This window comes from Branchiostoma floridae, chromosome 4, assembly GCF_000003815.2.
Source record: "Branchiostoma floridae strain S238N-H82 chromosome 4, Bfl_VNyyK, whole genome shotgun sequence".
Lineage (NCBI taxonomy): Eukaryota > Metazoa > Chordata > Leptocardii > Amphioxiformes > Branchiostomatidae > Branchiostoma > Branchiostoma floridae.
The window spans coordinates 32,333,091-32,356,257 of record NC_049982.1 but is presented as its reverse complement, the minus strand read 5'-3'; the positions used below and the strand labels follow the sequence as shown (position 1 = coordinate 32,356,257).

Below are 23,167 nucleotides of genomic sequence, written 5' to 3'. Positions count from 1 at the left end.
CGTATAATTCAAGTATTTTCAAAACTTTTTTCCCTGAATCTGATGTACAAATGTTTAGTAATGTTTTTGTTTCCTAAGGTTGTGAGTGGCAGGATTCAGGAAGCAGAACAGTTTGGTTGGCACTTCCTGTCAGCAGCAGCCTATCAGAACACCATGTCCTGGCTGGTGGACGCTGCAAACTCTGACCTGGTGCTGTTCCTGGGACAGCCAGCTCCTCAACCCATCAGGTCTGTATGGGAGTCATGTATAAGGCCACAGCAAGTAAATTTCATGGATGACATCCGCGCGCTCATTAATTTTCGCCTGATTTCAGGAAAAAAAAGCAATAATTTTTTTTCTTCTTAAGGGAAGGCCGGATATACGAAAATGGGTAAAGGTTGTGTTGTAACCTAATCATTGAATGTAGAATTGACACTAGAGACTCTGTAGCATTGACTGTAGTTGCAGAGGTGCAACTTGATAGACAGTTGTAAAAGTGGCACAACTATGGAAGCTATGAGTGTAGTTGCCAACATGGTTAATGATTATAACTAGTCTACCACACAAGTGTCACTTTAACTACACTTGGTCATTTCTTAAATACAGGAATGAATGCCTTGTTGGCTGTGATGCCATATTTTGTCACTTCAAGTCTTGTTACAACGTCTATTTTGAAAATTTGCCATCTTGTTTTTTTGCCCATCTTGTTTCTTTTTTCGCCCTATCTCATTATTTTTGCAGTCTGCAGAGGATGTCATCTATAAAATTTACTTGCTGTGGCCTAAGGTGCATTTATGCTGTAAACATGGGTGATGACTTTTAGGATACTTTAAAAGTATATGTTGCACTCAAGTATGAAAAAATATTTGAAAATGGACAGTAATCCAATAGAATGCCAATGAAAGTAAATTCCAAAAACTCAAAAAAGAACATGTGAAAAAACAAAATGAAACGTCTTCTGTTTGGTATACTCTGTGTGTTAAATCATTTGTTCAACCTTCCTAACCACTTAGATTTCAGTTAATAGAATTTTCATTAAACAGTGACTACTTTTTAAGGTAAATACACACCTCTAAATCTTTTATGTCTACCAGTCTATCTTGTTTGCAGAGTGACCTACTCTCACGAGAGTGCAGCAAGACTAGGTCAAGACTTGTGTGGATCTTCTACCCCCTTCCCCGGCCTCTTCAATGACACTTAGATTTCATAATGAAGCTTTTTTGGGGGAGGGGGGGGGGGCAACATTTTTTTTTATTCGCATGCTTGCATCACGTATAGGGTTCTCAGATGATGGCATCCATATAATCAAATCAACATGGCCTTAAGGTGGAGAACTGTCATTCCTTAAATTCATGCTTCATATTTACAGACTGATGAAGATTGCTGCTGGCTTCAAGCCTGAGATACAAGTACAATATGGGGTAAGTTTCCAGTATTCTGCATTTTCTGTTCTAGCAATGGCAGGCATAGATCTGCTCTGTTTTGGCCATGGACTTTTGCTTGGAACAGAAAATCAAAATGTGTGCCCAGTATTTCACATTTCTTCAAGTTATTAAAAGTAACCGGCCCGCTGTTCTTTTTTTTTTATTCCTTTTTTTTTTTATTGTTGTGCCAAGACATACTGGTTCCATAAACATTCCTTTCCTATGGACTAGTAGTCAGCTGTCCTTCCCCTAACCAGAAGTATTCGAGTGCTGATGAAATAGTGGCCTCAAACTTTGTCCTCACTTGACTCTTTAGTCAAAATAGTGGTGTGATTATTACTGAAATGGCTTAATCTGATTCTTTACCCCTCAAAACATGGGGATAGACACCAAAATCAATTTGATTAAAAAAAGCTGGAGGCTTCCACGTCTTTCAGCAGCTGCTGTGCTTGACAAGTTGGCCAACTTGGACAGTAAACTACTGTACCTACATGTACATGTATTTCTATAGCTTCAATGTTTTACCCACTTGCTCCAGTCTGAGAGAGCAGATAATTAAAGTGGAGTCATGTGGCGTAATTGGCAGGGAGTTCGAGTCCGTTGATGTGTCACCAATCTTGTGTCCTTGGAAAATGAGTACCTAGCTTTAGTTAGGGCCATCCCTGGGATAGTATGTAACAGCTGGGTTCAAGCACCGCTTACCGCCCTTGCCAAGGAGCTCTGAGCTTTTGTGGCGACATTGGTAGCGTGCTTGGTTTTGAGAGCTTGGCTGCCCGGGTCCGGCGAGATAGGTCGCGGGTTCGAATCCCGGGAGCGAGCTTGGGGTAAAAACTGTTCTACTGCATCTTGGACAATTACTGTCATATTTAGGTAACCCAAGTTAGCACCAAATGGAAGCCGCTCCAGCCCTGTGGGATTTAGCCCCGCGTAAGCTTCTCGCAATTTAGTTCCTGGCTGCAAAGCGAGAGTATATACATAGCTGGCCCACTCAATAACAATAACTAACATGTCCCCAGGATGCTAGTCGTAAGCAGCAGCTGTATGTCCACGGTGTTGTGGAGCTGGTGTGTCGCTGTGTGGCCAGGAGGAAGGTCAACATCAGCTGCTACCAGCCGGTCATCACCGGGCTGCTGGGGGACATCGAGAGTCTGGCCGGATCAGGTCTGTCCACTTACAGCTTTATTCTGTTTCCATCAAACGATGATGTTTTAAAATGTCTCAGGTTTGAAACTGTCTAAAGTACATGTATATCACAAGTTGTAGAAGATATAACCAATACAACCTCTTCTATAAATGTTATTACTTAGAAAATACTATCATTCATTCATCAATATTTGTTTCATATTCATTTTTCAGTCTGTTGCAATTGTTGGTAAAAAGCTCTCCAGCATAAATATATTTTGTGCATACTCAGTGCATGACTTACAATAATTGCTTCCATGGTCGTATGCTGCAGAAATAATTGTACATTTGTACCATGAGAATAAACCACAAACACATGCAAGAACTTCCGGGAGCTGCAGCAGTTGAACACACGTGGGACTTTTCTGTCCAACTTCTGCTGCTGCCGCTCTTGCATGTTCTCACTTTTGTTCGTCGTTTATTCCCACGTATGTTGCCTTCTGCAGCTTATGACCGTGACTTTTGCAAGACATCATCATGGTTATTGAAGCATCTGGCAGTTGCGATTTGCAATTCAAAATCATTCACCTTCCTATATTATTCAGTCAATGACATAATTTTAGAAATATCTAGAAATTCATCAGTTGTTTTAAATTTTTTTGCCAGCTCTTGACAGTCATCAGCAGCACAGCCAGATGGTGGCCCTGTTATCCGAGGCTTTAGGCCTGTTGAACAACTGTCCCCCTGATGAGAGGAAGGTGGAAACTCTGGCCAGGTTCTTCTGGGAGTGGTTGGAGTCCAACTCCTGCAGCTGTCTGGTACTGCCGATGGTTACGGCTGGGTGTCGTACATTAGCGTCGCCAGCACACATGGCACGGATGGTGGAGTGTGGGATAGAGGTCTTCCTCAACTCAGGTGTGGTACACAAATAGTGTGTGTATGGTGACATCATGTGGGACCCTGTAGCACAGTGGCAGTGTGTTAGCCTCGTGACCGAGAGGTCGCCTTTTCGAATCCGGCTGCCGTGTTACCGATCTTGTGCCCTTGGGAAAGGCACTTTACACGACTTTCCTCACTTTACTCAGGTGAAAATGAGTACCTAGCTTCGGCTAGGGCCGTCCTTCGGATAGGACGTTAAATGGAGGTCCCGTGTTCGGGGAGAGCAACACCCCAAGCACCCCAAGATCCCACCACATGTGCGAACATGAACGGATCAAACCATTCCGGCCAAAATGGGGTAGGGAATTTCCCGAGCAGCCCTCGTAACCCCTGCTTCGCCTATTGGGTCAGCTAGTCCTCACTCATAGTGAGCAGTTGGGCTGGTCCCAATCATGATGTTTCTGACCTAGGGCGAAGATATGCTGTTACAGTTCCAATCATGTAACCCGTAACTTTGAGTGACCTTCAGGTCTTCTTACCTGGTGACCATTAAGTAAAAAAGAAATTTAAAAAAAATCCACCTCTAAAACATTTGACGTGTGCAGCATTAATGCCAGGGTTGTGCATACTGTCATGTATAGCAATTTCACAATAATTATAGCTGCCCTAATTGTTTGGAATGGTTTGGCTTATTTCTTATCATTTTTTAAATCAATGTATCAATGTTGGAGTTTATGATTGTATACAACATGTGCCCACTTGTAGGAAGAAAAAAGTAGAAAGATCCTCCATCTGTTTTCAGGATTCAGAAAAAATCAATAATGATGATCTTGCACTGAATTTGTTTGCACTGGTGTGTACTACTTTTAAACACATCCAGCATGGAAAATTTTTTGAACAGTTAGAAGAAATGACATACTTGGATGCTAGATAACCCTTCTGTGTGAACTCATCTATTGAAAACTGATATTTGACCCCAGGGCTAGAGGAGAATGTACAGAGCGGCTGGGACCAGGTGCTTGCAGCTGTGGAGATTCCTGAGCTGGCTCAGGAGGACTTCCTGTCGGAGTGTCTGCAGCACGGCTGCTATCTGACGCTGTACGCCTACGTCCTGCAGCGCCTGCCCATGTGTCAGGTGCCGAAGGACGAGATGGCCCTGGCTGACCAGCTGCTGTCGTGGACAGCTGCTGCGAAGCCCAGGTGTGTACATGGTAGCACCTAAATTCTCTTTGAACTGCATGTGAGGGGCAAGCCAAATCATGACCATGACATCATAGACAAACTGGACACAATACATAATGATATGCATTCATTTGTCATGATTATCCAGGATATGGCCTGTGGAAAAAATAATCTACGAAACCTTGCAAAAGTGGCTACAGCGGCCAGGTGCAGAGGTGGTCAGTGGTATCAAAGCATTATCAGAACATTAAAATCGGAAATATTCTGAATAAGTCAATCTGTATGATATTGACATTGACATCCCCATATTTGCGCATTTTGCATCATTATTTTCTATTTTGAACATTTAAAAACATAATAGAAACAGTCCACAACAGGATCTATTGGTACTACCCATACTAGTATATCAGCCCAGGATCCTGGCAGTAACCGTTTTCCTTTCAGCAAATTCAAACACGATTCGGTCATTTGTAAATAAAGACATCACATGATCATGTGATATCTATGGAACTGTTCGCAATTCATTGGTCAGGTCCCTGCCTTCCCAGGGGCGTGGGAGCAAGTTCTCACCTCACAATGGCATCGTATCTTTACTCCATGTATGTTGTTATGCCATGGGATACATGATATTCAAACTTCGCATTCATAGAAATGGATAGAAAATTAACTTCAAAGACAATGCCTTTGGCTCCTGTAATGATAGTGTTGTGTGTTGAGTGGAAACCCCCCCACTGGTATGTGGAATGGTAGGACCCAGAGGGGTCAGAGAGAGAAGGAATTAGGTCAGACAGGTCAGTCTGGAAGGGAGAGGCAGAGAGGCGAGGGGCACTCCTGGAGGGAGTCCAGGGGTTGTGTGCCATGTGCGGCGAGAGATGAAGAATAAAATAGACCATGTCTAGATCGTGTGTCTGTGAACTTGACTGAGAACCTAACAATGGCGTTGTCGGTTGACTTTGTAATTGTTTCCAGAGCTGACAATGAAGCCAAGCTGCTCCTGTGGTGGTGGCAGGTGCTGAGGATATGTCTACAGCATGTGGACAGGAACCAGCCCCTTAAGGACGTGTTCTGTGCCCTGATGAACTTGACATCCAGTCTGACGACCCTTGGGGAGGACAAGTCTGCCGCTGGGTTACTCGGTGCCCTTGGGTTGGGGAAGAGGTCACCACTTTCACACAGGTCAGTGCTGGGTTATAGATATTCAGCTATTCAGGGATACCAATTAGTAAGTTTTCATACAATCCTGACGTAATTCATATGATCCATTGCTAAAAACATACGATCCTTATGGAAAAAGGATTTAATCCTTACAGAAAATATACTGTCCACTACCAAGAAACATGCAATCCTGACTTAATTCTTGGACCACGTGAAATTAAGGATTGTGTGTTTATAAGTTGTGTATCCTATGTTTTCCGAAAGGATCCTAAGATGTTTTCTGTAAGGATCGTATGTTTCTTAGTATTGGATTGTATGAATTCTGTAAAGATTGTATGTTTTCTGTAAGGATTGTATGAATACTTAGGCACCGCTGCTATTGTTATGATTTTTATGCAATGCATCATCATATGTGTATGCCATCTTAATGCTGCTCAACCTTTAAGTTGCAGTCAATGGAAATTTGTTTCTAAAGATAGCTGCTGCGAGAGGAAAGTTTAATTAATGAAATTTACCTGTACTCAGTTTGGTTTTAAATGCTCTGGTTGGTGTGCCAAGGCCAATTATCAGTAGAAATTTGCATGATCTTGAAGCTCAATTGTCTGTTCTTGACTTCTCTGCCAGATTCCGTCTGGTGTGCCGAGGTCTGTCCACATTCCTCCTGGCCCAGGCTCGTTCAGTCAGCTTCCTGCGACTGCAGCCAGGTGATCCACATGCCGTGGGGCAGGTGCAGTCTGGACCCTTACCCAGCATGCTACCAGTAACAGAGGGTGCCTCACCTAAAGCTGTGCAGGTAAAATTTGCGCATGTCCTATACCCTGAACCAAAACCTTATCCATATCTATGAATGTAATTATACGCCTAGCTGCAATAATTATTAATTTCAACCCATGTAGTGGAACTATGTATAAACTTGAACTTCAATCAGGTTGGCTGAAAAACAGGTCTGATCTCATCCAGCAGAAAACCAGGCCTGTTTGTGGAAAACAAAATGGTCAAGACCTGGTTTTCTACCAACCCATCTCCAAGTGGTATAGAAGGATCTTGTGTATTCAAACTCTGACCTGGCTAAATTCCGTGGACCTATCAAAACATGAAGTGGTGAGGGCCCATTTACATTGTGCGAGAACAAAAGCATGACAAAGACATGTAAAACTTCTTTCTGTATTCTACGATTCTGTAATGGCAGGACATTAGGCAACTTGTGCATTTTGTTGCGACTTGCAAGCAACAATCTATTAAATAATATTTTTTGCAGAGTCTGGCCAACTTGGAATCCCTTCAGACAAACAAGCAGTACTCGTCACTGAAGAGTCACATCCAGTACATCTACGGCTTCACTGTCGACCCCCTCCACACACTGAGGGACGCACCCCCCCTTCTCGCCCATCTCAGCAAAGTGCTGTTCCAGGACCAGAACTACCTGTCCTTGTTACACATACAGGCACAGGGCACGTACGGTAGATGATACCGTAAATTTATTAATTTTTGCTGGGGTTTAATCACCCCAAATTAGGCATGTGTGATTTCAGTGTTTTAAGTTCGCAATTTGAAAAAATGCCGTGAAACAGGAAAAAATGACAATGAAAACTTATATTCACAGTGTCATGATTGAGAGGTCACTGTGAAAACCATGAAAATAAAGCCACCATGAACTTTATAAGATTTACAGTAGCACCAAATATAGCGTTGAGTTGTATTTAATGTAAGATATCTTGATGGTGATCAATATGTTTATGAAAGGTTGGCAAAAGCCATATACATTTTCATACCATTACCAACCTGCAACCTGTGGAAGCATAGCAAACTATGATCAAGTCGTTTGTCTTGAGTTCTTTTATTCCGACAAAAACTGCAATCATCAACCAAGAACAAAGTGACATAGTTAAATAAAATGGTATACAAAATGTAGTAAGAATTGTTACACAGCTGTCGGTGGCACTCTTCTATTGAAAAATTTGAACAAGGACTCCAAGAACCAAGAAGTTAGATGGTGTAGCATAATGTGGAAATATTTTGTCAGGATTTTAATGATGATTTATTGGTGTATAATTTTATTCAGGGAGGTGTAAGCTGCACACTTAATATAATGTTAATGTCTTCCATAATGTACAGAATTTCCTCCAACATTCTGTAGGCTTCCTTGTGTTTCTTTCCTTTGAAATTCATTTCATAACAAGAGTTATTCTTTTCTCTATTTTGCTTGATTTAGATACATTTTACAGTTAAAGAAAATTGCAAACCTTAACCGTCCTTGCCTTAACTAATGCTGAAAGTGAAAAGTGAATACTCCCAGTAATTTATTGTAATCACCATTTTGCTTTTACCTAGCATACATTCTGACGAGAGGAATTATAATTGAATGTGAACTTAATGATAATTGTAATGCCCCAATATTGTTCATTGAGAATTGCATGCAAAATGTATCATGTTGTACATTATTGTATCTAAAAGCACATTGCATATCAATGCAAGACTATTACACCATTTAGTTTTATTATCAGTTGAATCGACACACCCAGTGAGTAGATGCAAAATAACAGTAAAGATATATACAATGTAAGCCATGCATGAACCAATTATAAGTATGGCTAATGAAAATAAGATGTTAAGATACTTGTATACAAATATCGGTACGAGTGTAATAGTGGCCCAGTCATATGTGTGCTCGTCTGTGATGCCTATGTTGAAAGTGCCTGTGCAATACATGCCAAAACAGTTGGCAAAGTTAGCTCGATGATTTCAATTTCTATATCATGATACCTTCATTTCTGTAATGACATATCAATTTAACTGTAAAAATATTTACTGTAAGTTAACTTAATGCGAAGAAAAGTTACAGCATCCTTGTGCCTGTCCATGATTTAACTATTGAACTAAGTTTAAGGGTACACAAAGGTACTACTCCAAATATACATGTAACGTTACATGTAAGGTTGATAGCTCACCTCACTAAAAATATATAACTTCCTCTACAAAACAGATATGTATTCTTGCTATTTAGTGCATGAAACTTGATCATACAATATAAAATAGCTTACATGTACATGAGAGTATTTACAATTTCTTTTGCTTACAATTTCATCACCCAAAGTGTAATTTTGTTCTGTTCATCTCCAAATTCTACTTGGGTCATGTGGGTACATGTAAGTTTCAAAAACTTGTTCCAAGAATGTCTACACTCCACACAACTAACTTAAAGCTAAATGATTCATTAAAAACATGATTCAATTCAATTTGTCTAAACCATCACGCTTGTGGATTGATAAAAATGGGAGATCCTAGATGATGTGTACAGCACAGCTGTACTGTAAGATGGACCAGATCCAGACATGAACACTCAGCAGCTGTATGATGGACCATGCTCCGTGGGAATCTCTTGCAGCACTTGTCACTGAACCAACAGAAACAGGAAAGAAATTTATATCAAAAAGGTCATGATGTTGAATAATTTCTCAGTAGTGTCCATGTCCGAGTAGTGTGACTCCTTCCCCCCACTAGTGTCCGTACCCCAGTAGTCTCAGTACCCCCTGTACTGTCCGTGCTCCCAATAGTGTCTGAACCCCCACTAGTATCCGTACCCCAGTAGTGTCCTTACCCTGTGAAGTGTCCGTACCCGGGCCCCAGTAGTGTCCATACCCAGTAGTATCCATGCCCCCAGTAGTGTCAGTACCCCCTGTAGTGTCCGTGCTCCCAATAGTGTCTGTACCCCCAGTAGTGTCCATACCCAGTAGTGACCGTACCCCAGTAGTGACCGTACCCCCATTAGTAACTGTACCCCTAGTACTGTCCGTGCTCCCAATAGTGCCTGTACCCCCACTAGTGTCCACACCCCACTAGTGTCCGCACCCTGAGTAGTGTCCATACCCATTAGTATCCATGCCCCCAGTAGTGTCAGTACCCCCTGTAGTGTCCGTGCTCCCAATAGTGTCTGTACCCCCAGTAGTGTCCGTACCCCAGTAGTGACTGTACCCCAGTAGTGACCGTACCCCAGTAGTGACCGTACCCACATTAGTATCTGTACCCCCAGTACTGTCCGATTTGACAGAGCCCTTCAACATGACCACCGGAGTGCGACAGGGGTGCCTCTTGAGCCCGCTGCTATTTATAACTGCACTGGACTGGGTGATGAGGGAAACTACCAAAGATGCCAGGACAGGAATTCAGTGGACATTGACGGACATGTTAGATGACTTAGACTTCGCGGACGACCTTGCTCTTCTGTGCCATACCATCAGCCAGATGAGAGAGAAGACCCAGAGGTTAGAACACAAGTCAGGCCAACTGGGACTAATCATCAACGCAGGAAAAACTAAAGAGATGAGGGTGAAGACAGTGGGGAATGCCAAACCCGTGTGCTGCAGAGGAATAGAGCTGGAGACAGTGAAGGAATTCACATACCTTGGCAGTGTCATCAGCAGTGACGGAGGTGCGACAAAGGACGTGGAAGCCCGCATAGGGAAGGGAAAGGCTGCCTTTGTCCAACTAAGACCAGTTTGGAGGGCCAGGAACATCTCCCTCAGAACAAAGCTACGTATCTTTGAATCTAATGTCAAGTCCATCCTACTATATGGCTGTGAAACCTGGGGCCTAACACAAGCCAACATTAAGAAACTCCAAACCTTCATCAATGTAAGACTCCGCTACATCCTTGGCATTTGGTGGCCAAATAAGATCAGCAACCATGACCTCCTGGAGAGAACTGGCCAAGAACCTGTGGAGGTCACCATAAGGCGCAGGAAATGGAGGTGGATTGGACACACACTAAGAAAACCCCCACCATCCATTACGAGGGCAGTCCTAGAATGGAACCCCCAAGGCAAAAGACGTAGAGGAAGACCTAGGCTGTCCTGGAGGCGAGGAGTCATGAAGGACCTACAACATGCAAAAACCTCGTGGCATGAGGCTAAGACAACCGCCAAAGACCGAGGAAGGTGGAGGCATCTCACCGAGGCCCTGTGCTCCAGAAGGGGCAAAGAGGATTAAGTCAAGGAAGTCAGTACTGTCCGTGCTCCCAATAGTGTCTGTACCCCCACTAGTGTCCACACCCCAGTAGTGTCCGTACCCCCAGTAGTGTCCGTACCCCCAGTAGTATCCGTACCCTCTGTAGTGTCTATACCCTCAGTAGTATCCTTACCCCCAGTAGTATCCGCATCACCAGTAGTGTCAGTGCAAGTGTCCTTTTCGACCTCAGCCAGTTTCATAGTCGTCTGCAGTATGGAGTCCGTGACCTTGGCCAGGAAGGTCAGCTTGTCTGGAGTGATGCTGGTGACGTTGTCGCATGAGCTGTGGTAACACTGCTGCATGGTTCCTCTGTAGTCAGCTGGGATGCAGAACAATCTGGTTAATTTTGATGGTTTAAAGCAGATGTACCGTTATGATGGTTTGCATCACCATGTACATCTGCTTGAAGATACTTCTCTAAGATGCTCCAACGGCTTATTTTGAAATATCAAAATAGTGATATACACGAAGAGCTATTTGCAGAAAATATTGCTGGACAATGTTAGTGTAATGTGCCCCTCAGTTTCAGGGTTACTCTGGTTGTAGGGTTAAGCATCGCAATTTATTGCTTTCCGAAAAAGTAAACCAGCCGCGCGCCCGTTCCTTAAAGGTCTGCACAGAAGGATAGGGCCTTCTCAAACTTGTCAACGTGTGGCGCCCGTCCCTGTCTCTTGTGATGCTTTTCCACAATCACATTCAATTCTTCCGCATCAACTAATCGTCGTGATGAAGATAAAAAAAAACTTAATGATAACAAAATTATTGATCACCAACCTGTGTCTGTCACATACACACAGCGCAGGTACGGTTCTTGTACCCAGAATGACACACAGTCACTCCTTCCCACGAGGTCAAAGAACGTATTCGTTAACGCCACACTTGGCTTTCCTAGGGAAAAACATATTACCACGTCAGATTCCTACCGAAGAAGCTTGGCTTATTCTTTTATACAAACGTCCTCGGTTTAATTTATCTAGTACAGAAAAACTAGACCTCAATACAGAAAAACTAGACCTCAAGAAAGAAGAGACAACAAAGTATACCTTTTGGGTATATGGAGGTCAGGATTTCACTAGATTCCAAAACAATAAATTTATAAATGAGACAAAAGGTTCGATCTTCTTCATTATCCGATTACTCGGGAGACGTCCCCTTCTGAAAGTGTGACGTGAGCATAAGGTCACGTGCGGTATGGTTGGAAGTTAAGTCGGTACCGACCACCGTCTCGGTTCAAGGATACGTGATCGTACGTCGTCCTGGCTGCTCTCAAGACAAAGTGTTTTTCAGTGTCCAGAGGCGTGGTCGAAGATTTGTCCAATTTCTTGTATCTATATCTATATAGCCGGTATAACCGCCCTTTGGCGTAACACACCAGCTTCGCAGGCACGCGGCGCGGCAGCATCTGGTTATATTACACTGAACGACCTGTCACACGGAATCAGGACAACTCGGACCATTACTAACTCGGCCCATTGAAAATCTGGTCAACTCGGACCACCCCCTGGTCAACTCGGACCACCCCCAGGTACCAGTCGGACCAAATTACTTATCTTTTGAAAAAAAGTTAATTTGACATTTCTTGGTACATTTGTACTACTGTCTAGTATTATAAAGATTGTCTCCAGCTGCTACTATTAGAACGTCAGAAGTTTCCTGGTCATACAGAGTGGCGGTCCTTTCATCTAGCATCATATGTGCCGCGCGGGCGCCGGTGATATAAAAACCGCGATATAAAAAATTCTTAACTAGCAATTAATCTTCAATAAGAATGACTCATACGCTGATCAATACCCACATCTTATTTGTCTAAAGCTATTCCGAAGAGCAAGTAATGGTAAAGTTTACTACTGTCCTCTATTAGAAGCGCCTCACACCTATCCACGTGTCCACACACACTGCGTATTTCGGGGTCAACGACCTAATGTGCGCCGCATGGAATGCCGAAAAGTTCCGATGAATTACACAATTCAATCAATCCAACCTACAGTTTTCTCATTTCAGAGTATATACATATAAAACTAGTGTTGGGGATTACATTTTCGAAAAAAAAGTCAACTAAATAGCTGTCCAGGGGGGATGGTCCGAGTTGTCCCGGCAGTCACACCTAACTTTTGCACATCTATCTGCAAGCGTTCTTTAAAACTATCCAAAGAAGATGCCCCTACTGTGCTTGGTGATGACGAATTCCACTCTACGATAGTTCTGGGAAAAACGAGTTTTTGAACGTCAATCCTAGCTTGGTATAACTCTGGTACTTGAAGTCATGGCTGTTTCTTGTTCTTTTTTGAGCCGATACTTATCAGTCGGTACGTCCACCAGTTTATTGGTCATTTTGTACATCATGCAAAGTCTGGACATTTTCCTTCTGTCTTCAAGTGATGCCCACTGCAGGTCTGTTTTCATTTTGGTAACACTAGCGTCCCCTTGCATTAACATTGTCCAAAATAGAAAAAAAAATTCTGATAATCACATGATCCAGGAACAATCAAACTGTTCAGCAACTAAATGAAATGGACTCACTGGCAGTTTCTACTCAATCACTCAGTCCTATCCAGTAGTCTGACCCAATTGCTTTGGAAATGAGACTTTATTATGCGCGCGTGACTTTCGGCAATTGGTCAAAGTTGTTGGAATGGAAGTCGATATCGCCCCCTCCTGTTCTTTAAAATGTTAATATACTAAATGCGTTGAAAGGGAAAACATATTGTTTTTCTTGTATTTTTCTCATTTCTTTCTTCGTCTTTTTGTTCTTGTCATTTTTGGCGACGCCTCAGGGGTATGCCTATTTTTGCGACGCCTCAGTGGAGAGCTCAATGGTATATGTATTGTGTGCGGGTAGCTTGATCAAATGATCCGGGAACAATCAAACTGTTCTCCAACTAAAAGAAATGGACTCAATGGCAGTTTCTGCTCAATCACTCAGTCCTATACAGTTGTTTGATCATGGTTTGATTACGGGGCTGGGGTGGGGGTGGGGGGTGGGGGTTCTCGAAAATGTCGCCTTCTTGGTTTTAGCAGTTCTTCTTCAATATTTTTGACAGTTTACCTGTTATTGGAAGTTGGACATCACGGGTAATAGCACCCACGGGTTCCTTTGCCCTGTCCTCCCAAGTCTGCACCACTGACGCCACCAGCCGCTCCTCTTCCGGCTTCCGTATCAGTGTGATGAAGTTTCCTGTGAAATTCGTGGCTTGCAACTCTCGGTAGAGAGTCGGGAAAAACTATGAGAATAAGAATAAGATAAAAACGGGTCAGAGTTTTAGCACAACAACGATAATGGCATTTAAAATCAAGGACTTTGCAACTATCAGAAGTTTACCCTGATTCTCTTGGATGGTTTGAAAAGGCAATTTCTAGTCTCCACTAATAATGCATGTGATGGGTTTAACCCTTTTTCTGTTCTGTATAAACCCTTTCACACTTCCGAGGACGCATGTGCATTGACAGGAATTGCAGGTAATATGCCAAAGGTGAACGCCCCTGACTGGTACATTACTCGGCTCGACCAATGTCTCGATGACCCTTGATTTGCATAACAACGTCGAGACATGTTGATGTCTTTACGGCATTCACGTACTCGGAATTCGAAATAAATGGGACGTCAAATTCTTTATACTACTGCATCAATTCCACAATACTCACTAATTGGAATCCAATAGGATTGGGAAGATTTTGCACGTTTGGACGAAGGTCGTAGTTCATGATAGTCTCCAACATGAAGATTCCTTGGAACTCAGCCGGACGTCCTGTCGAGTTTAGGAACGGGAGAAGCCAGGAGCACACAAAGTCGTCCGCTCCGCGGCCTATGTCACAGGGGCGCTCACTGGCGTGACTTGGGGTAATAGGAACTGCATAAAACATAATCAAAGTTAGTCATGGGATCTTTGACCTCACTTCCTGTCAGTTTTCTAATATGACATGGTTAGAATTTAGGAAATGCATAACGTTGACCAGTGTATGCGGAACCACAGACATACAGGTAGACATGTACACACATACATCACACATGAACACACACGCACACTGACAAGCCGATGCGAACACAAGACCGCGCACGCACACAGACATACGCAGGCCAAAATGCACATTACACTTATGACTATCAAAGGTCTCATTCATAAATCATTTCACTGCGTTATAAAAGTTATGTTACAAAATATGTCTCTTACATTGGTGCGTTGATAATGAACATACGTGAAACATATACATATTACTCATTGAGAAAATTTACCCTTCATCACGCCAAAAGTTCCCAAGCGGCTCTAGACACCCAGTCTTTTATGACAATTACAAAATTAAGTTAGCCACGCACTGCATGAGGCACATTCTCTCTGACAGCCGTCGACTGCACAACTTTGTACCTCAGACCCAACGCGCGGCTTTCGAACATTACCTGCTTATTTCTTCAGTTATAACACTCTAACCAATCTAACGTTTTATATCGGTTGGGTAGGCGCCAGGCTAAAACACGCGTTCGTGTAGCCGTTTACTTTTTCGGGTCGGGTCTCTTTTAGGGCACCCAGTCGGAGTAATACATGAATGAGACCTTAATGATTATAAGAAATAACGAATGAAAACGAATTTGAAAAGGAAAAACCTTCTTCGTTGTCAAACGCGACGAAGATGACGGTGTAGTTCTGCTGGGAACATGACGTCATCACCCTCGCCATCTCCAACATGGCCGCCATGCCAGATCCGTCATCATCAACACCTGCATGACGTCACATAACAGCATATAGCGTTATAGTCACATCGTAGATGTAAAAAGGGAGAAATTCTCCAACAAATAATGTCAAGATTGATGACCAGGTCTAGTGTCAAAATCTAGGCTTTAAAACAATAACCGAACTAGTTTTATTAGGCTTTAAAACAATAACCGAAATTAGTTATGTCGCATCCAGGATTTGGATGATATATCTACATCTTTTCTCTGAGTTTCCCTCGAAAAAAGTGTGTATGTGTGTGTGTGTCTCTATGTGCATGCGTTTTCAGAAATTTGTGGTCAGCATAACTTAAGAACCTCTGGATGGATTGTAATTTTATATTGTGTGTGGATAGGGGTTGGAAAGATGAAGGTCAAGCTCCATTTTGGACCTCCTGGTGTGTTGCCTTGGTACTGCAGCAGAACTTCCGTTTTTTGTTCCCGTTGTATTGGACGTGTTAGGGTCTGGCATTTTTTGTTGGCAAATAGTTTTATATGAGAAAAAACGCGGTGTATGTTCTATCTGATTCGTGTTGTAGGCATTAACCCCCAAAAAAGGACATTCAAGCACTCTCCCTTACCCGGGGTTGTGGCAACCGTGTCGTAGTGAGCCCCCACAGCCACGATCCTGTCGTCTGATGTTCCGTTCATTTTCCCGCGCTTTACGCCGATGACGTTTGTGCCGGGTTTCTGAAGATTGCAGCAATAATATGGTCTAAATGTAGCTTTTTGAAAAAAAGATGACATCAGATATATATCTGTGTAACGCACAAATCCCATTTTGGGACCTCGATCAGAACTAAAAGTCTTTAAAGAACTTTAAAGATGAGACAGTGCCAAACGTAGCTGCAAAACGTCCGCAGTAGGATCACGTGATAAACACGTGCTCGGGACGCACAAAGCATGCTGGTCCTGGGAAGTCTAGTGTGCTATCTTGAAAATCATCTGCAGTCAAATCAAAGCTGTCGAAGACCTACAACAACTGATGACGTTATACTCACATCGGTATCTCCTGACGACCCATTGAAGTTCTGCACGGTCACGTCCAAGCCATACTCTTCGAACTTTGCTATGATGTGTCTCCTCGCTGCGGCCTTTCCCGCAGGGTTAGCTGTTCGGTGTCGGATGACCCCAAAAGGTCCTTCCAGTGAGTCCCTCAGATTTTGCACGGAAACTTCGGAAGTTACCGTTGCTATTACATACAAAAATTACAAAGTCATCATCTCCAAGCAGATCTAAGGAGGAAAATGGTACCGTGGGCGACAAGTACAGAGTTTCTAAACGCTGTGGTGTGCGGTAGCTGAAATAGTGGTGTGTCGCAGCTAGAGAATGTTCTGTGTTGACGTGTTAGCTAGAAATGTGTCAAAATCAAACGACTGTGTTGTGTTTGTAGTACAACGAAGGTAAAATCAATCTCCATGTTGATCATATGGTAGCATAAGATAGTATCAAAAGCTGACAGAGGAGTATAGCCGGCCTAAGAGTGTGTATGCTACCGGTGCCCGTCTGACACTCTTTGGCCGGCTATACTCCTTGGCCAGCTTTGACACTATCTTATGGCGTGGTAGGATCTGCTTAGAGATTAGGTAAAATAAGGGTGTATGTGTGCGAGGTAAAGTGCGTAGCCGGCAGTCCAGCCTTGTTGTGCCTTTAGTCGAAAGACATACCCGCACCCCTCTGGAACTGTAGAAGCTAGCCGTTTAATAAGAAGTTTATTTGCAAGTTCGTGCCCGAGGGCTAATTGCAAGTGCATGGTATACACATAGTGACAATGGACAGTCATAAACAATATTCTAATCTAATACTAGTGTTGGCTATTTCTAAACAGGTTGGGTTTGACTTCTTTTTTGGAAGCAGAGGGAGACGAAAAGCCCCACATTTTCTATAATTTGTGGGATCTGCGATTTCAAGAGAAAAGTGGCTTTCTGTTCATCTCAATGTGGGGAAGTTGGGATAATACTTTGTGACTTCTCTAAACAGAGTGATTCTTTCGGTTTCGTTGAATGAACATTTGGAAATGAAATCTGTTTAATTGCACAACCATTTGCAAGCGTATCTCGTGCAATTTTCCGGATGGTGCAATAATGCGGAGTTATCCAGCTGGACCGCACCGGTTTGGGATTTTGGAATTCCGTGCAATAATCAGTTATGCAATGAACTGGCTTCTACTATATCGTAATTTGAATAGATAGATCTAGAGGACGAATGTCATTCTGTAAAGTAAATTGTATAGCAAAGAGAGAAGTGAACTTTATAAGGTTGTACAATACGTGTATCCCTATTTCATACATTTCTTAAAAAATTCATATTCCTGATACCACAGTCACATTATCTACGATCTTCGGGCGTATGGATGGAAGATCGGCCATATTTAAGATCGACAGAGGGTTGTGCGTATTTTTCACCTGAAAACCGTCCCTGTCACATATAAGCCATACCTTGTACCTTGTACAATTGTTGTGCAATTAAGTTATTATTATAAGCGAGGCTCGGGCGATTGCCGCAGAAACGTCATTCGATCGATTTTCGCCAAATGTGACAGGCGTATAATGCAACTAGACCAACCATCGTTCTGAATTCATAAAACATATCTGTTCTGTTATTTTCACCATGACTAAAAAACGAGGAGAAGTTGAATTTACCTAACGATATTTTTATCTTGTATATGCTACCTTATGTCTTCAACATATCTTGTTGTGACATGTACTTAACCCTATGTGGCAAAAATGTGCAATAAAGGTCTTCATTCATTATAATTGAAGACTAATTAAGGAACGCGATTTTAGTCAGGCCATTTCAGACCGACGTTTTTTTTTTCTCTCTTAGCTTGGCCACGTTCGCAATGATAGGAAAATGATCACACTTAAACAGTTTTAAATACCCCAATGCCGAATTCAGTAAGCTGTAATTCCGTTGCATTGCCCGAAAGGTGGGAATAACGTAATCTGCAGGCAGATCCTACGGTGCCATAAGATAGTATCAAAGCTGGCCAGGGAGTATAGCCGGCTAAGGGAGTCAAACGGGCACGGGAAGTTTGATACTATAGATCACTATACATAACGCACCGTGGATCTGGTTGGAGATTAGGAATAACGTAATACTATTACGGGTCATGATTTTGAAGAAAAGATCATGGCAGTTACGGATCGCGGATATACAAAATGATGGCAAATACAAAGCTACCAACGTTCTGATTAGAAGCGGTGTTGGTAGTAAAGAAAGTAATGTGGGGAAAGTCAGTCGGCGTTGATTTTAGTTATACCTCGGGGCGGTATGCGTACGTGTGTGGCATACCGCGCAGGGTGTGCCATTGTAGCCCCCTTCGCATACTCTCCAAGCAGAGGTTGAGTCGCGTAGATGTAGTTGTGTAGTAGTCGGAAAAATTACACTGGCGCTCATCTAAAGGTAAGAGGAGCGCCGGTGTAATTTTTCCGACTACTACACAACTACATCTACGCGACTCAACCTCTGCTTGGAGAGTACCCTTCGCAAGCTTCTAGTAGCGCTGGCAGTGGGGGACAGGGAGGTGGACCGGAAACTCCTTTTCCGGGTTTCCCGGTATTAGAGAACATTAGCCCATGTTGAAAATCACGAATCAGCGCTCCACCCAGAGCTTACTCTGCTTTATGTCTGCGAAGGACGCGTAAAGGGTCAAATGGTAAGGCTGACAGGTACCTAAAGTACACACAGCTATTAGCGGACTTATAACTCAAGATCTATAGCCTGTGGCCATGGGCAATTGGGTCAATATTCTAGGTTGTCGGACCACACCGTCAGAAAAAGACATTGTGTTGGGTGTGTGTGTTTTGTGGTACCACAGTATAACGTCAATACAGGGCTCTATACTTATGTTGTCACGGCCATACCACGAAGCCTTCAAACCCAAGGACATGGTACACAATAAAACAGTGCAGTGCCAATGTATTTCAATAATCTTAACTATCAATAAGACATACCAGTTATGAAGCGGGCTTCCCCTTAATTGTGACTGGCTCTTCAATTTGTGACCGCAGTGGTTGGTCAGTCCAAAGTTTTTTAAACACGAGCACGTAACATTTAACTGTTCATGTTGTAAGTAGAAATGTAAAGCCTTACCGATTTGTAGCCACAGCAGCGCAACGAACGACCACTGTACGATCACACAGCTCCCCATGTTGGTGTTAAGTTTGAAGCTTAATTTTTACGTCGGCCCATTTCCTCATACGTACGTAAAACTGATCACGTGGCCAAAGTGACACCCAACACTCACTTGACTGAATCTTAACCTACGGGCCTTTCATTCAGGGACACTGACAGCACGACATTTCGTATGTGTATTTCTGAATATTTTGTATCGTAACTTTTGTTGTTGCGTAGTTTATGTGTCTGTATCGTTATTGTGTTATTGGGTGGGCCGACTACTCTCCCATAGCATCCAAGCGCCGAACTTACACTAGGCGGGGCTAAAACGCAACCGGTCTGGAGCGGCTGCCATTCAGCGCTAACTCAGGTGACCTCAATACGACAACATGCACGCAATTGCTACATGTGCGGCCACGAGACTGTAGGTTTTGATCCACTCACACCAGGAAGGACCCCTCAGTCTTTTCGATAAGTGCGGCGGGTTATTTAGCGTGCTCGAGTGACTCTCTACACGGGACCTCTAGCTATTTAACAACCTATCCGAGGGACGGCTGCCCTTACCGAAGCTAGGTGCTCCTTTTCACCTGAGTGAAGTGAGGAAAGACGTGTTAAGTGCCTCTCCCAAGGGCACAAAATCGGTGACATATCAACGGATTCGAACCCAGAACCTCTGGGTTCATGATGAATCGAACATCCTGCTGATTGCGCCACACGACCCTACTGTATAAACTGACAGCAGTACACCGTACACGGCAGAAAAAAATCTTACCTATTGTCAGCATGCATTTGGTAGACAAGGGATGTCCCTGTATCACGCTCCATGTTGATTGAGTTCCTGGTAAGTCGGAGACGCCGGTTCAGTCCTGGGTAGGGCATCTCGGTTGGGGCTGCACCCGTCTTTCGGAAGGGACGTAAAATGTTCGAGGAGGAGCCTCAGGTGGCTAGGCAATCCTTCCTTATAAAATGTACCCTGCTACAAAAAACAGCAATGGAACTTTTCACCTTTCCTTGAAATACAAACCGCACTAACGCTATGACATGGCACCTGTAGTAAGATATTCTCCCTATACATTACTGTATGTAACGTTACAATTCTTATTTCTATTCCTTTTTTCAGCCCACTCGTGATCAGTGAATATAAGCCTGGGAAACGTTACCACCTGTAAATGCCAATGACATTTGAATTTGCCGCCTTAAGGCCACACCAATTTAATTTCTTGGTTCACGGATTCGCTCGCTCCTATTTTTTGGAAAAAAAAATAAAAAATAAAAATTACCACTCAGCAAATTTTCACCATTAATGAAACCATTCACCAACTTTCTGGTGTAGCAAATTGGCCTTTATATTATAAGCTCCTTAAAGTGTGGGTACAGGTGCTGTTACTGTACAATAATAGTGTTTTTGTACTTTTTTCAAGCTGACAACTTTTTTTCTTTATGTTTTGGATTAGCCGTCACCTTTACCCCAACCATTTTACAATTTTTATTTTTATTTTTATTTCGCCCTCTCGCTCCATAGTTTTCATGAAAAAGTCCGTGAACCAAGAAATTAAATTGGTGTGGCCTAAGAGAGGATTAGATTAGTGAGCTAGTTTCCCCGCCAGAACATTAAGCCTATGGCCTGTAAAAGTCGACCCGATTGGAGGAATGCATATGCGCGAAAAGACGCGGCCCAGTGCAGAAAGGGGACTGAAGGAACAAGAAAGCTGTATTGGGTGTCAGACACGCAAAAAAGCCAGTGGCGGCGGCACAGTGGGGGCAGTCGCCCCCACAAAAAATATGTTGTGGGGGCATAGCCCCCACAAAAAATCAAGCTGAAACCCATGTGTATTTTTTCACCAATAGAAATTTCATAAACCTAGCTAGTCCACCAGCAAAATTTGCCCCAGAAAAGGCAGGAAATGGTGAAAGGGTCCAGATTTTAAATTTTCCCAAACTTCCCTTGCGACGGCTCGCACCTAAAGCGCTGGACATGGTGAAAATGTATTGGGGGAGCGTCGGCGTTGACACGGACCAAGCATCCCCCTTCCTTTTCTTTGTTCTATTCGTGGTAAAAGGCATATCCCTCTTACCATGTCTTTTACCGGGAATAGAACAAAGAACAGGAAGGGGAATGCTTGGTCCGTGTCATCGTGTAGGCTTATGAGAATTAGTGAAAGGGTCCGTCGTCACGGTAGGCGGTCTGTGATGTCACGCAAATGTTGCTCCCGACATGAACTCCACTCGGCAAAGCCAGGCTGGCAGAACACCGGACGTGACAACATGCTCACAAATCTATCACCAATATTTTGCCCCCACAAAAGAAATTTGCTGCCACCGCCTCTGAAAGCTATTAGTTACCTTCATTATGACACGGTTTATTGACACCTAATTGAATAAATGACCAAACGCACAGAGTACTTAGTATTGTATACCGAACTACAACTACATGTATAGTTAGATTCTTCTTTTTTGTCTTTCACAGTGTCACATCTTCTTTGAACTTGGAATTGACATTTTATGACAATCATAATATTTTTCTGATACGTCTCTTTAAAAACCGACGACAAATATTTGCTCATTTGAAGCTGCTTTGTATACTAGTAGTCAACAACATGCATGGTTGAAAACTTTTTCTTTCTGTCTTTTTTGGAAACGGCCGAAAAATTGATGTAGTCAAAACCACACCCCTTCATTTTAGAGTGGTACCACCCAAACCAAAATGGCGACGGGTTTGTTAGACGTGGAAGATGAATCCATACTTGCGGCAATTTTTAAAGACTTGCTGCCGGATTCCTGGCGGGGACAGCCCGATGTTGCTCTCTATCTGGCGGAGCTTAGTTCCTACGGCATCGACAAGCTCGGCAGGGAGCCGGACAGGCTTGCAGAGGAACGGGCTCACATATTAGAACAAACGCAAGATCTGGCCTTCCACAACTACAAAACATTCATCAAGGTAACGTTGAGTTCTGTTGGACCATTTTGACAAAAAAGGAACACATGCATTCACAGGTGAAGAAAAGAAATATTTCAGCTTTCACGGTGATATGTTATGAATTCCTTTGTCATTTTGATAATTGATTAGCTGATTGAAATAATTTCGGGTTTCCGGAAAAGGAAGGCTAGAGGGTTTGGGTAACTCATCGGGCTACCCTAGCCGTGGCGACTAGAAACGAAAAACTTATTAACTTGTATGTGTACGTTTTTTTGCACGTCCCCGGCTTCCCTGGAGTCTTGCACACCGCGCCGTGGTGTTTGCCTGCTTCAAAAACCCTTTGTTTATATGTAAATAACACTAACCCACCGCACTCACTTGTCTTGTCCCTTGCACCCATCAGTTGTTTATGTCCGTTTGTGTTTTGCCTTTATTTTCCCTGTGTTTTAAGGCACTATCACCCGTAACTAACAAAACATGCGCACTGCTATTAATCCCCGTCAAGGGGGCTGAGCAGTACAAAAGAAGAAACCCCTAAGTACTTCACAACGCGACCTGTTACAAACAGTCCCCATTGTTTTTAAAACCGGGCCGCCATTTTGCCTGTTCGGCAGCGCTCCCCGAAATGTTCCGAAGCCTTCTCGGCCATGTTCCGGGACCAGTCGGCCCTAAATCGAGAATGTC

At 43.2% G+C, this 23,167-nt stretch overlaps 3 protein-coding genes across 3 annotated transcripts in view; 2 read left to right on the top strand and 1 right to left on the bottom strand.

Moving 5' to 3' along the window:
* Positions 1–8,472, top strand: part of LOC118413113 (ectopic P granules protein 5 homolog) — a gene marked incomplete in the record, with an annotated part of 89,506 nt that extends 81,034 nt beyond the window's left edge. Inside the window, 8 exon segments of the mRNA XM_035816287.1 lie at positions 79–227; positions 1,349–1,400; positions 2,420–2,564; positions 3,192–3,440; positions 4,385–4,604; positions 5,556–5,762; positions 6,366–6,534; positions 7,000–8,472. Of these exon segments, the coding sequence (XP_035672180.1) occupies positions 79–227; positions 1,349–1,400; positions 2,420–2,564; positions 3,192–3,440; positions 4,385–4,604; positions 5,556–5,762; positions 6,366–6,534; positions 7,000–7,209 (1,401 nt within the window).
* LOC118413118 lies at positions 7,754–19,671 on the bottom strand. The gene is made up of 9 exons (XM_035816292.1): positions 19,543–19,671; positions 16,449–16,639; positions 16,029–16,137; positions 15,343–15,456; positions 14,388–14,593; positions 13,792–13,966; positions 11,520–11,633; positions 10,879–11,064; positions 7,754–9,135 (listed from the first exon to the last, which is right to left on the bottom strand). The coding sequence occupies exons 1-9, from the start codon at positions 19,598–19,600 to the stop codon at positions 9,023–9,025; spliced, it is 1,266 nt and encodes a 421-aa protein (XP_035672185.1). The 5' UTR covers positions 19,601–19,671; the 3' UTR covers positions 7,754–9,022.
* A 2,535-nt stretch (positions 19,672–22,206) lies between these two features.
* Positions 22,207–23,167, top strand: part of LOC118412889 (conserved oligomeric Golgi complex subunit 8-like) — a gene marked incomplete in the record, with an annotated part of 11,691 nt that continues 10,730 nt past the window's right edge. Inside the window, 1 exon segment of the mRNA XM_035815948.1 lies at positions 22,207–22,504. Within this exon segment, the coding sequence (XP_035671841.1) occupies positions 22,271–22,504 (234 nt within the window).

Bases quoted from the DNA above. Each gene is read 5' to 3' on its own strand.
- LOC118413118 (XM_035816292.1), bottom strand. From the start codon at position 19,600: ATGGGGAGCTGTGTGATCGTACAGTGGTCGTTCGTTGCGCTGCTGTGG. The intron at 14,594-15,342 runs GTTTTTCCTTTT...TGTTTTATGCAG, and splicing joins CGCGTTTGACAACGAAGAAG to TTCCTATTACCCCAAGTCAC. The intron at 13,967-14,387 runs GTGAGTATTGTG...TTATTCTCATAG, and splicing joins ATCCTATTGGATTCCAATTA to TTTTTCCCGACTCTCTACCG.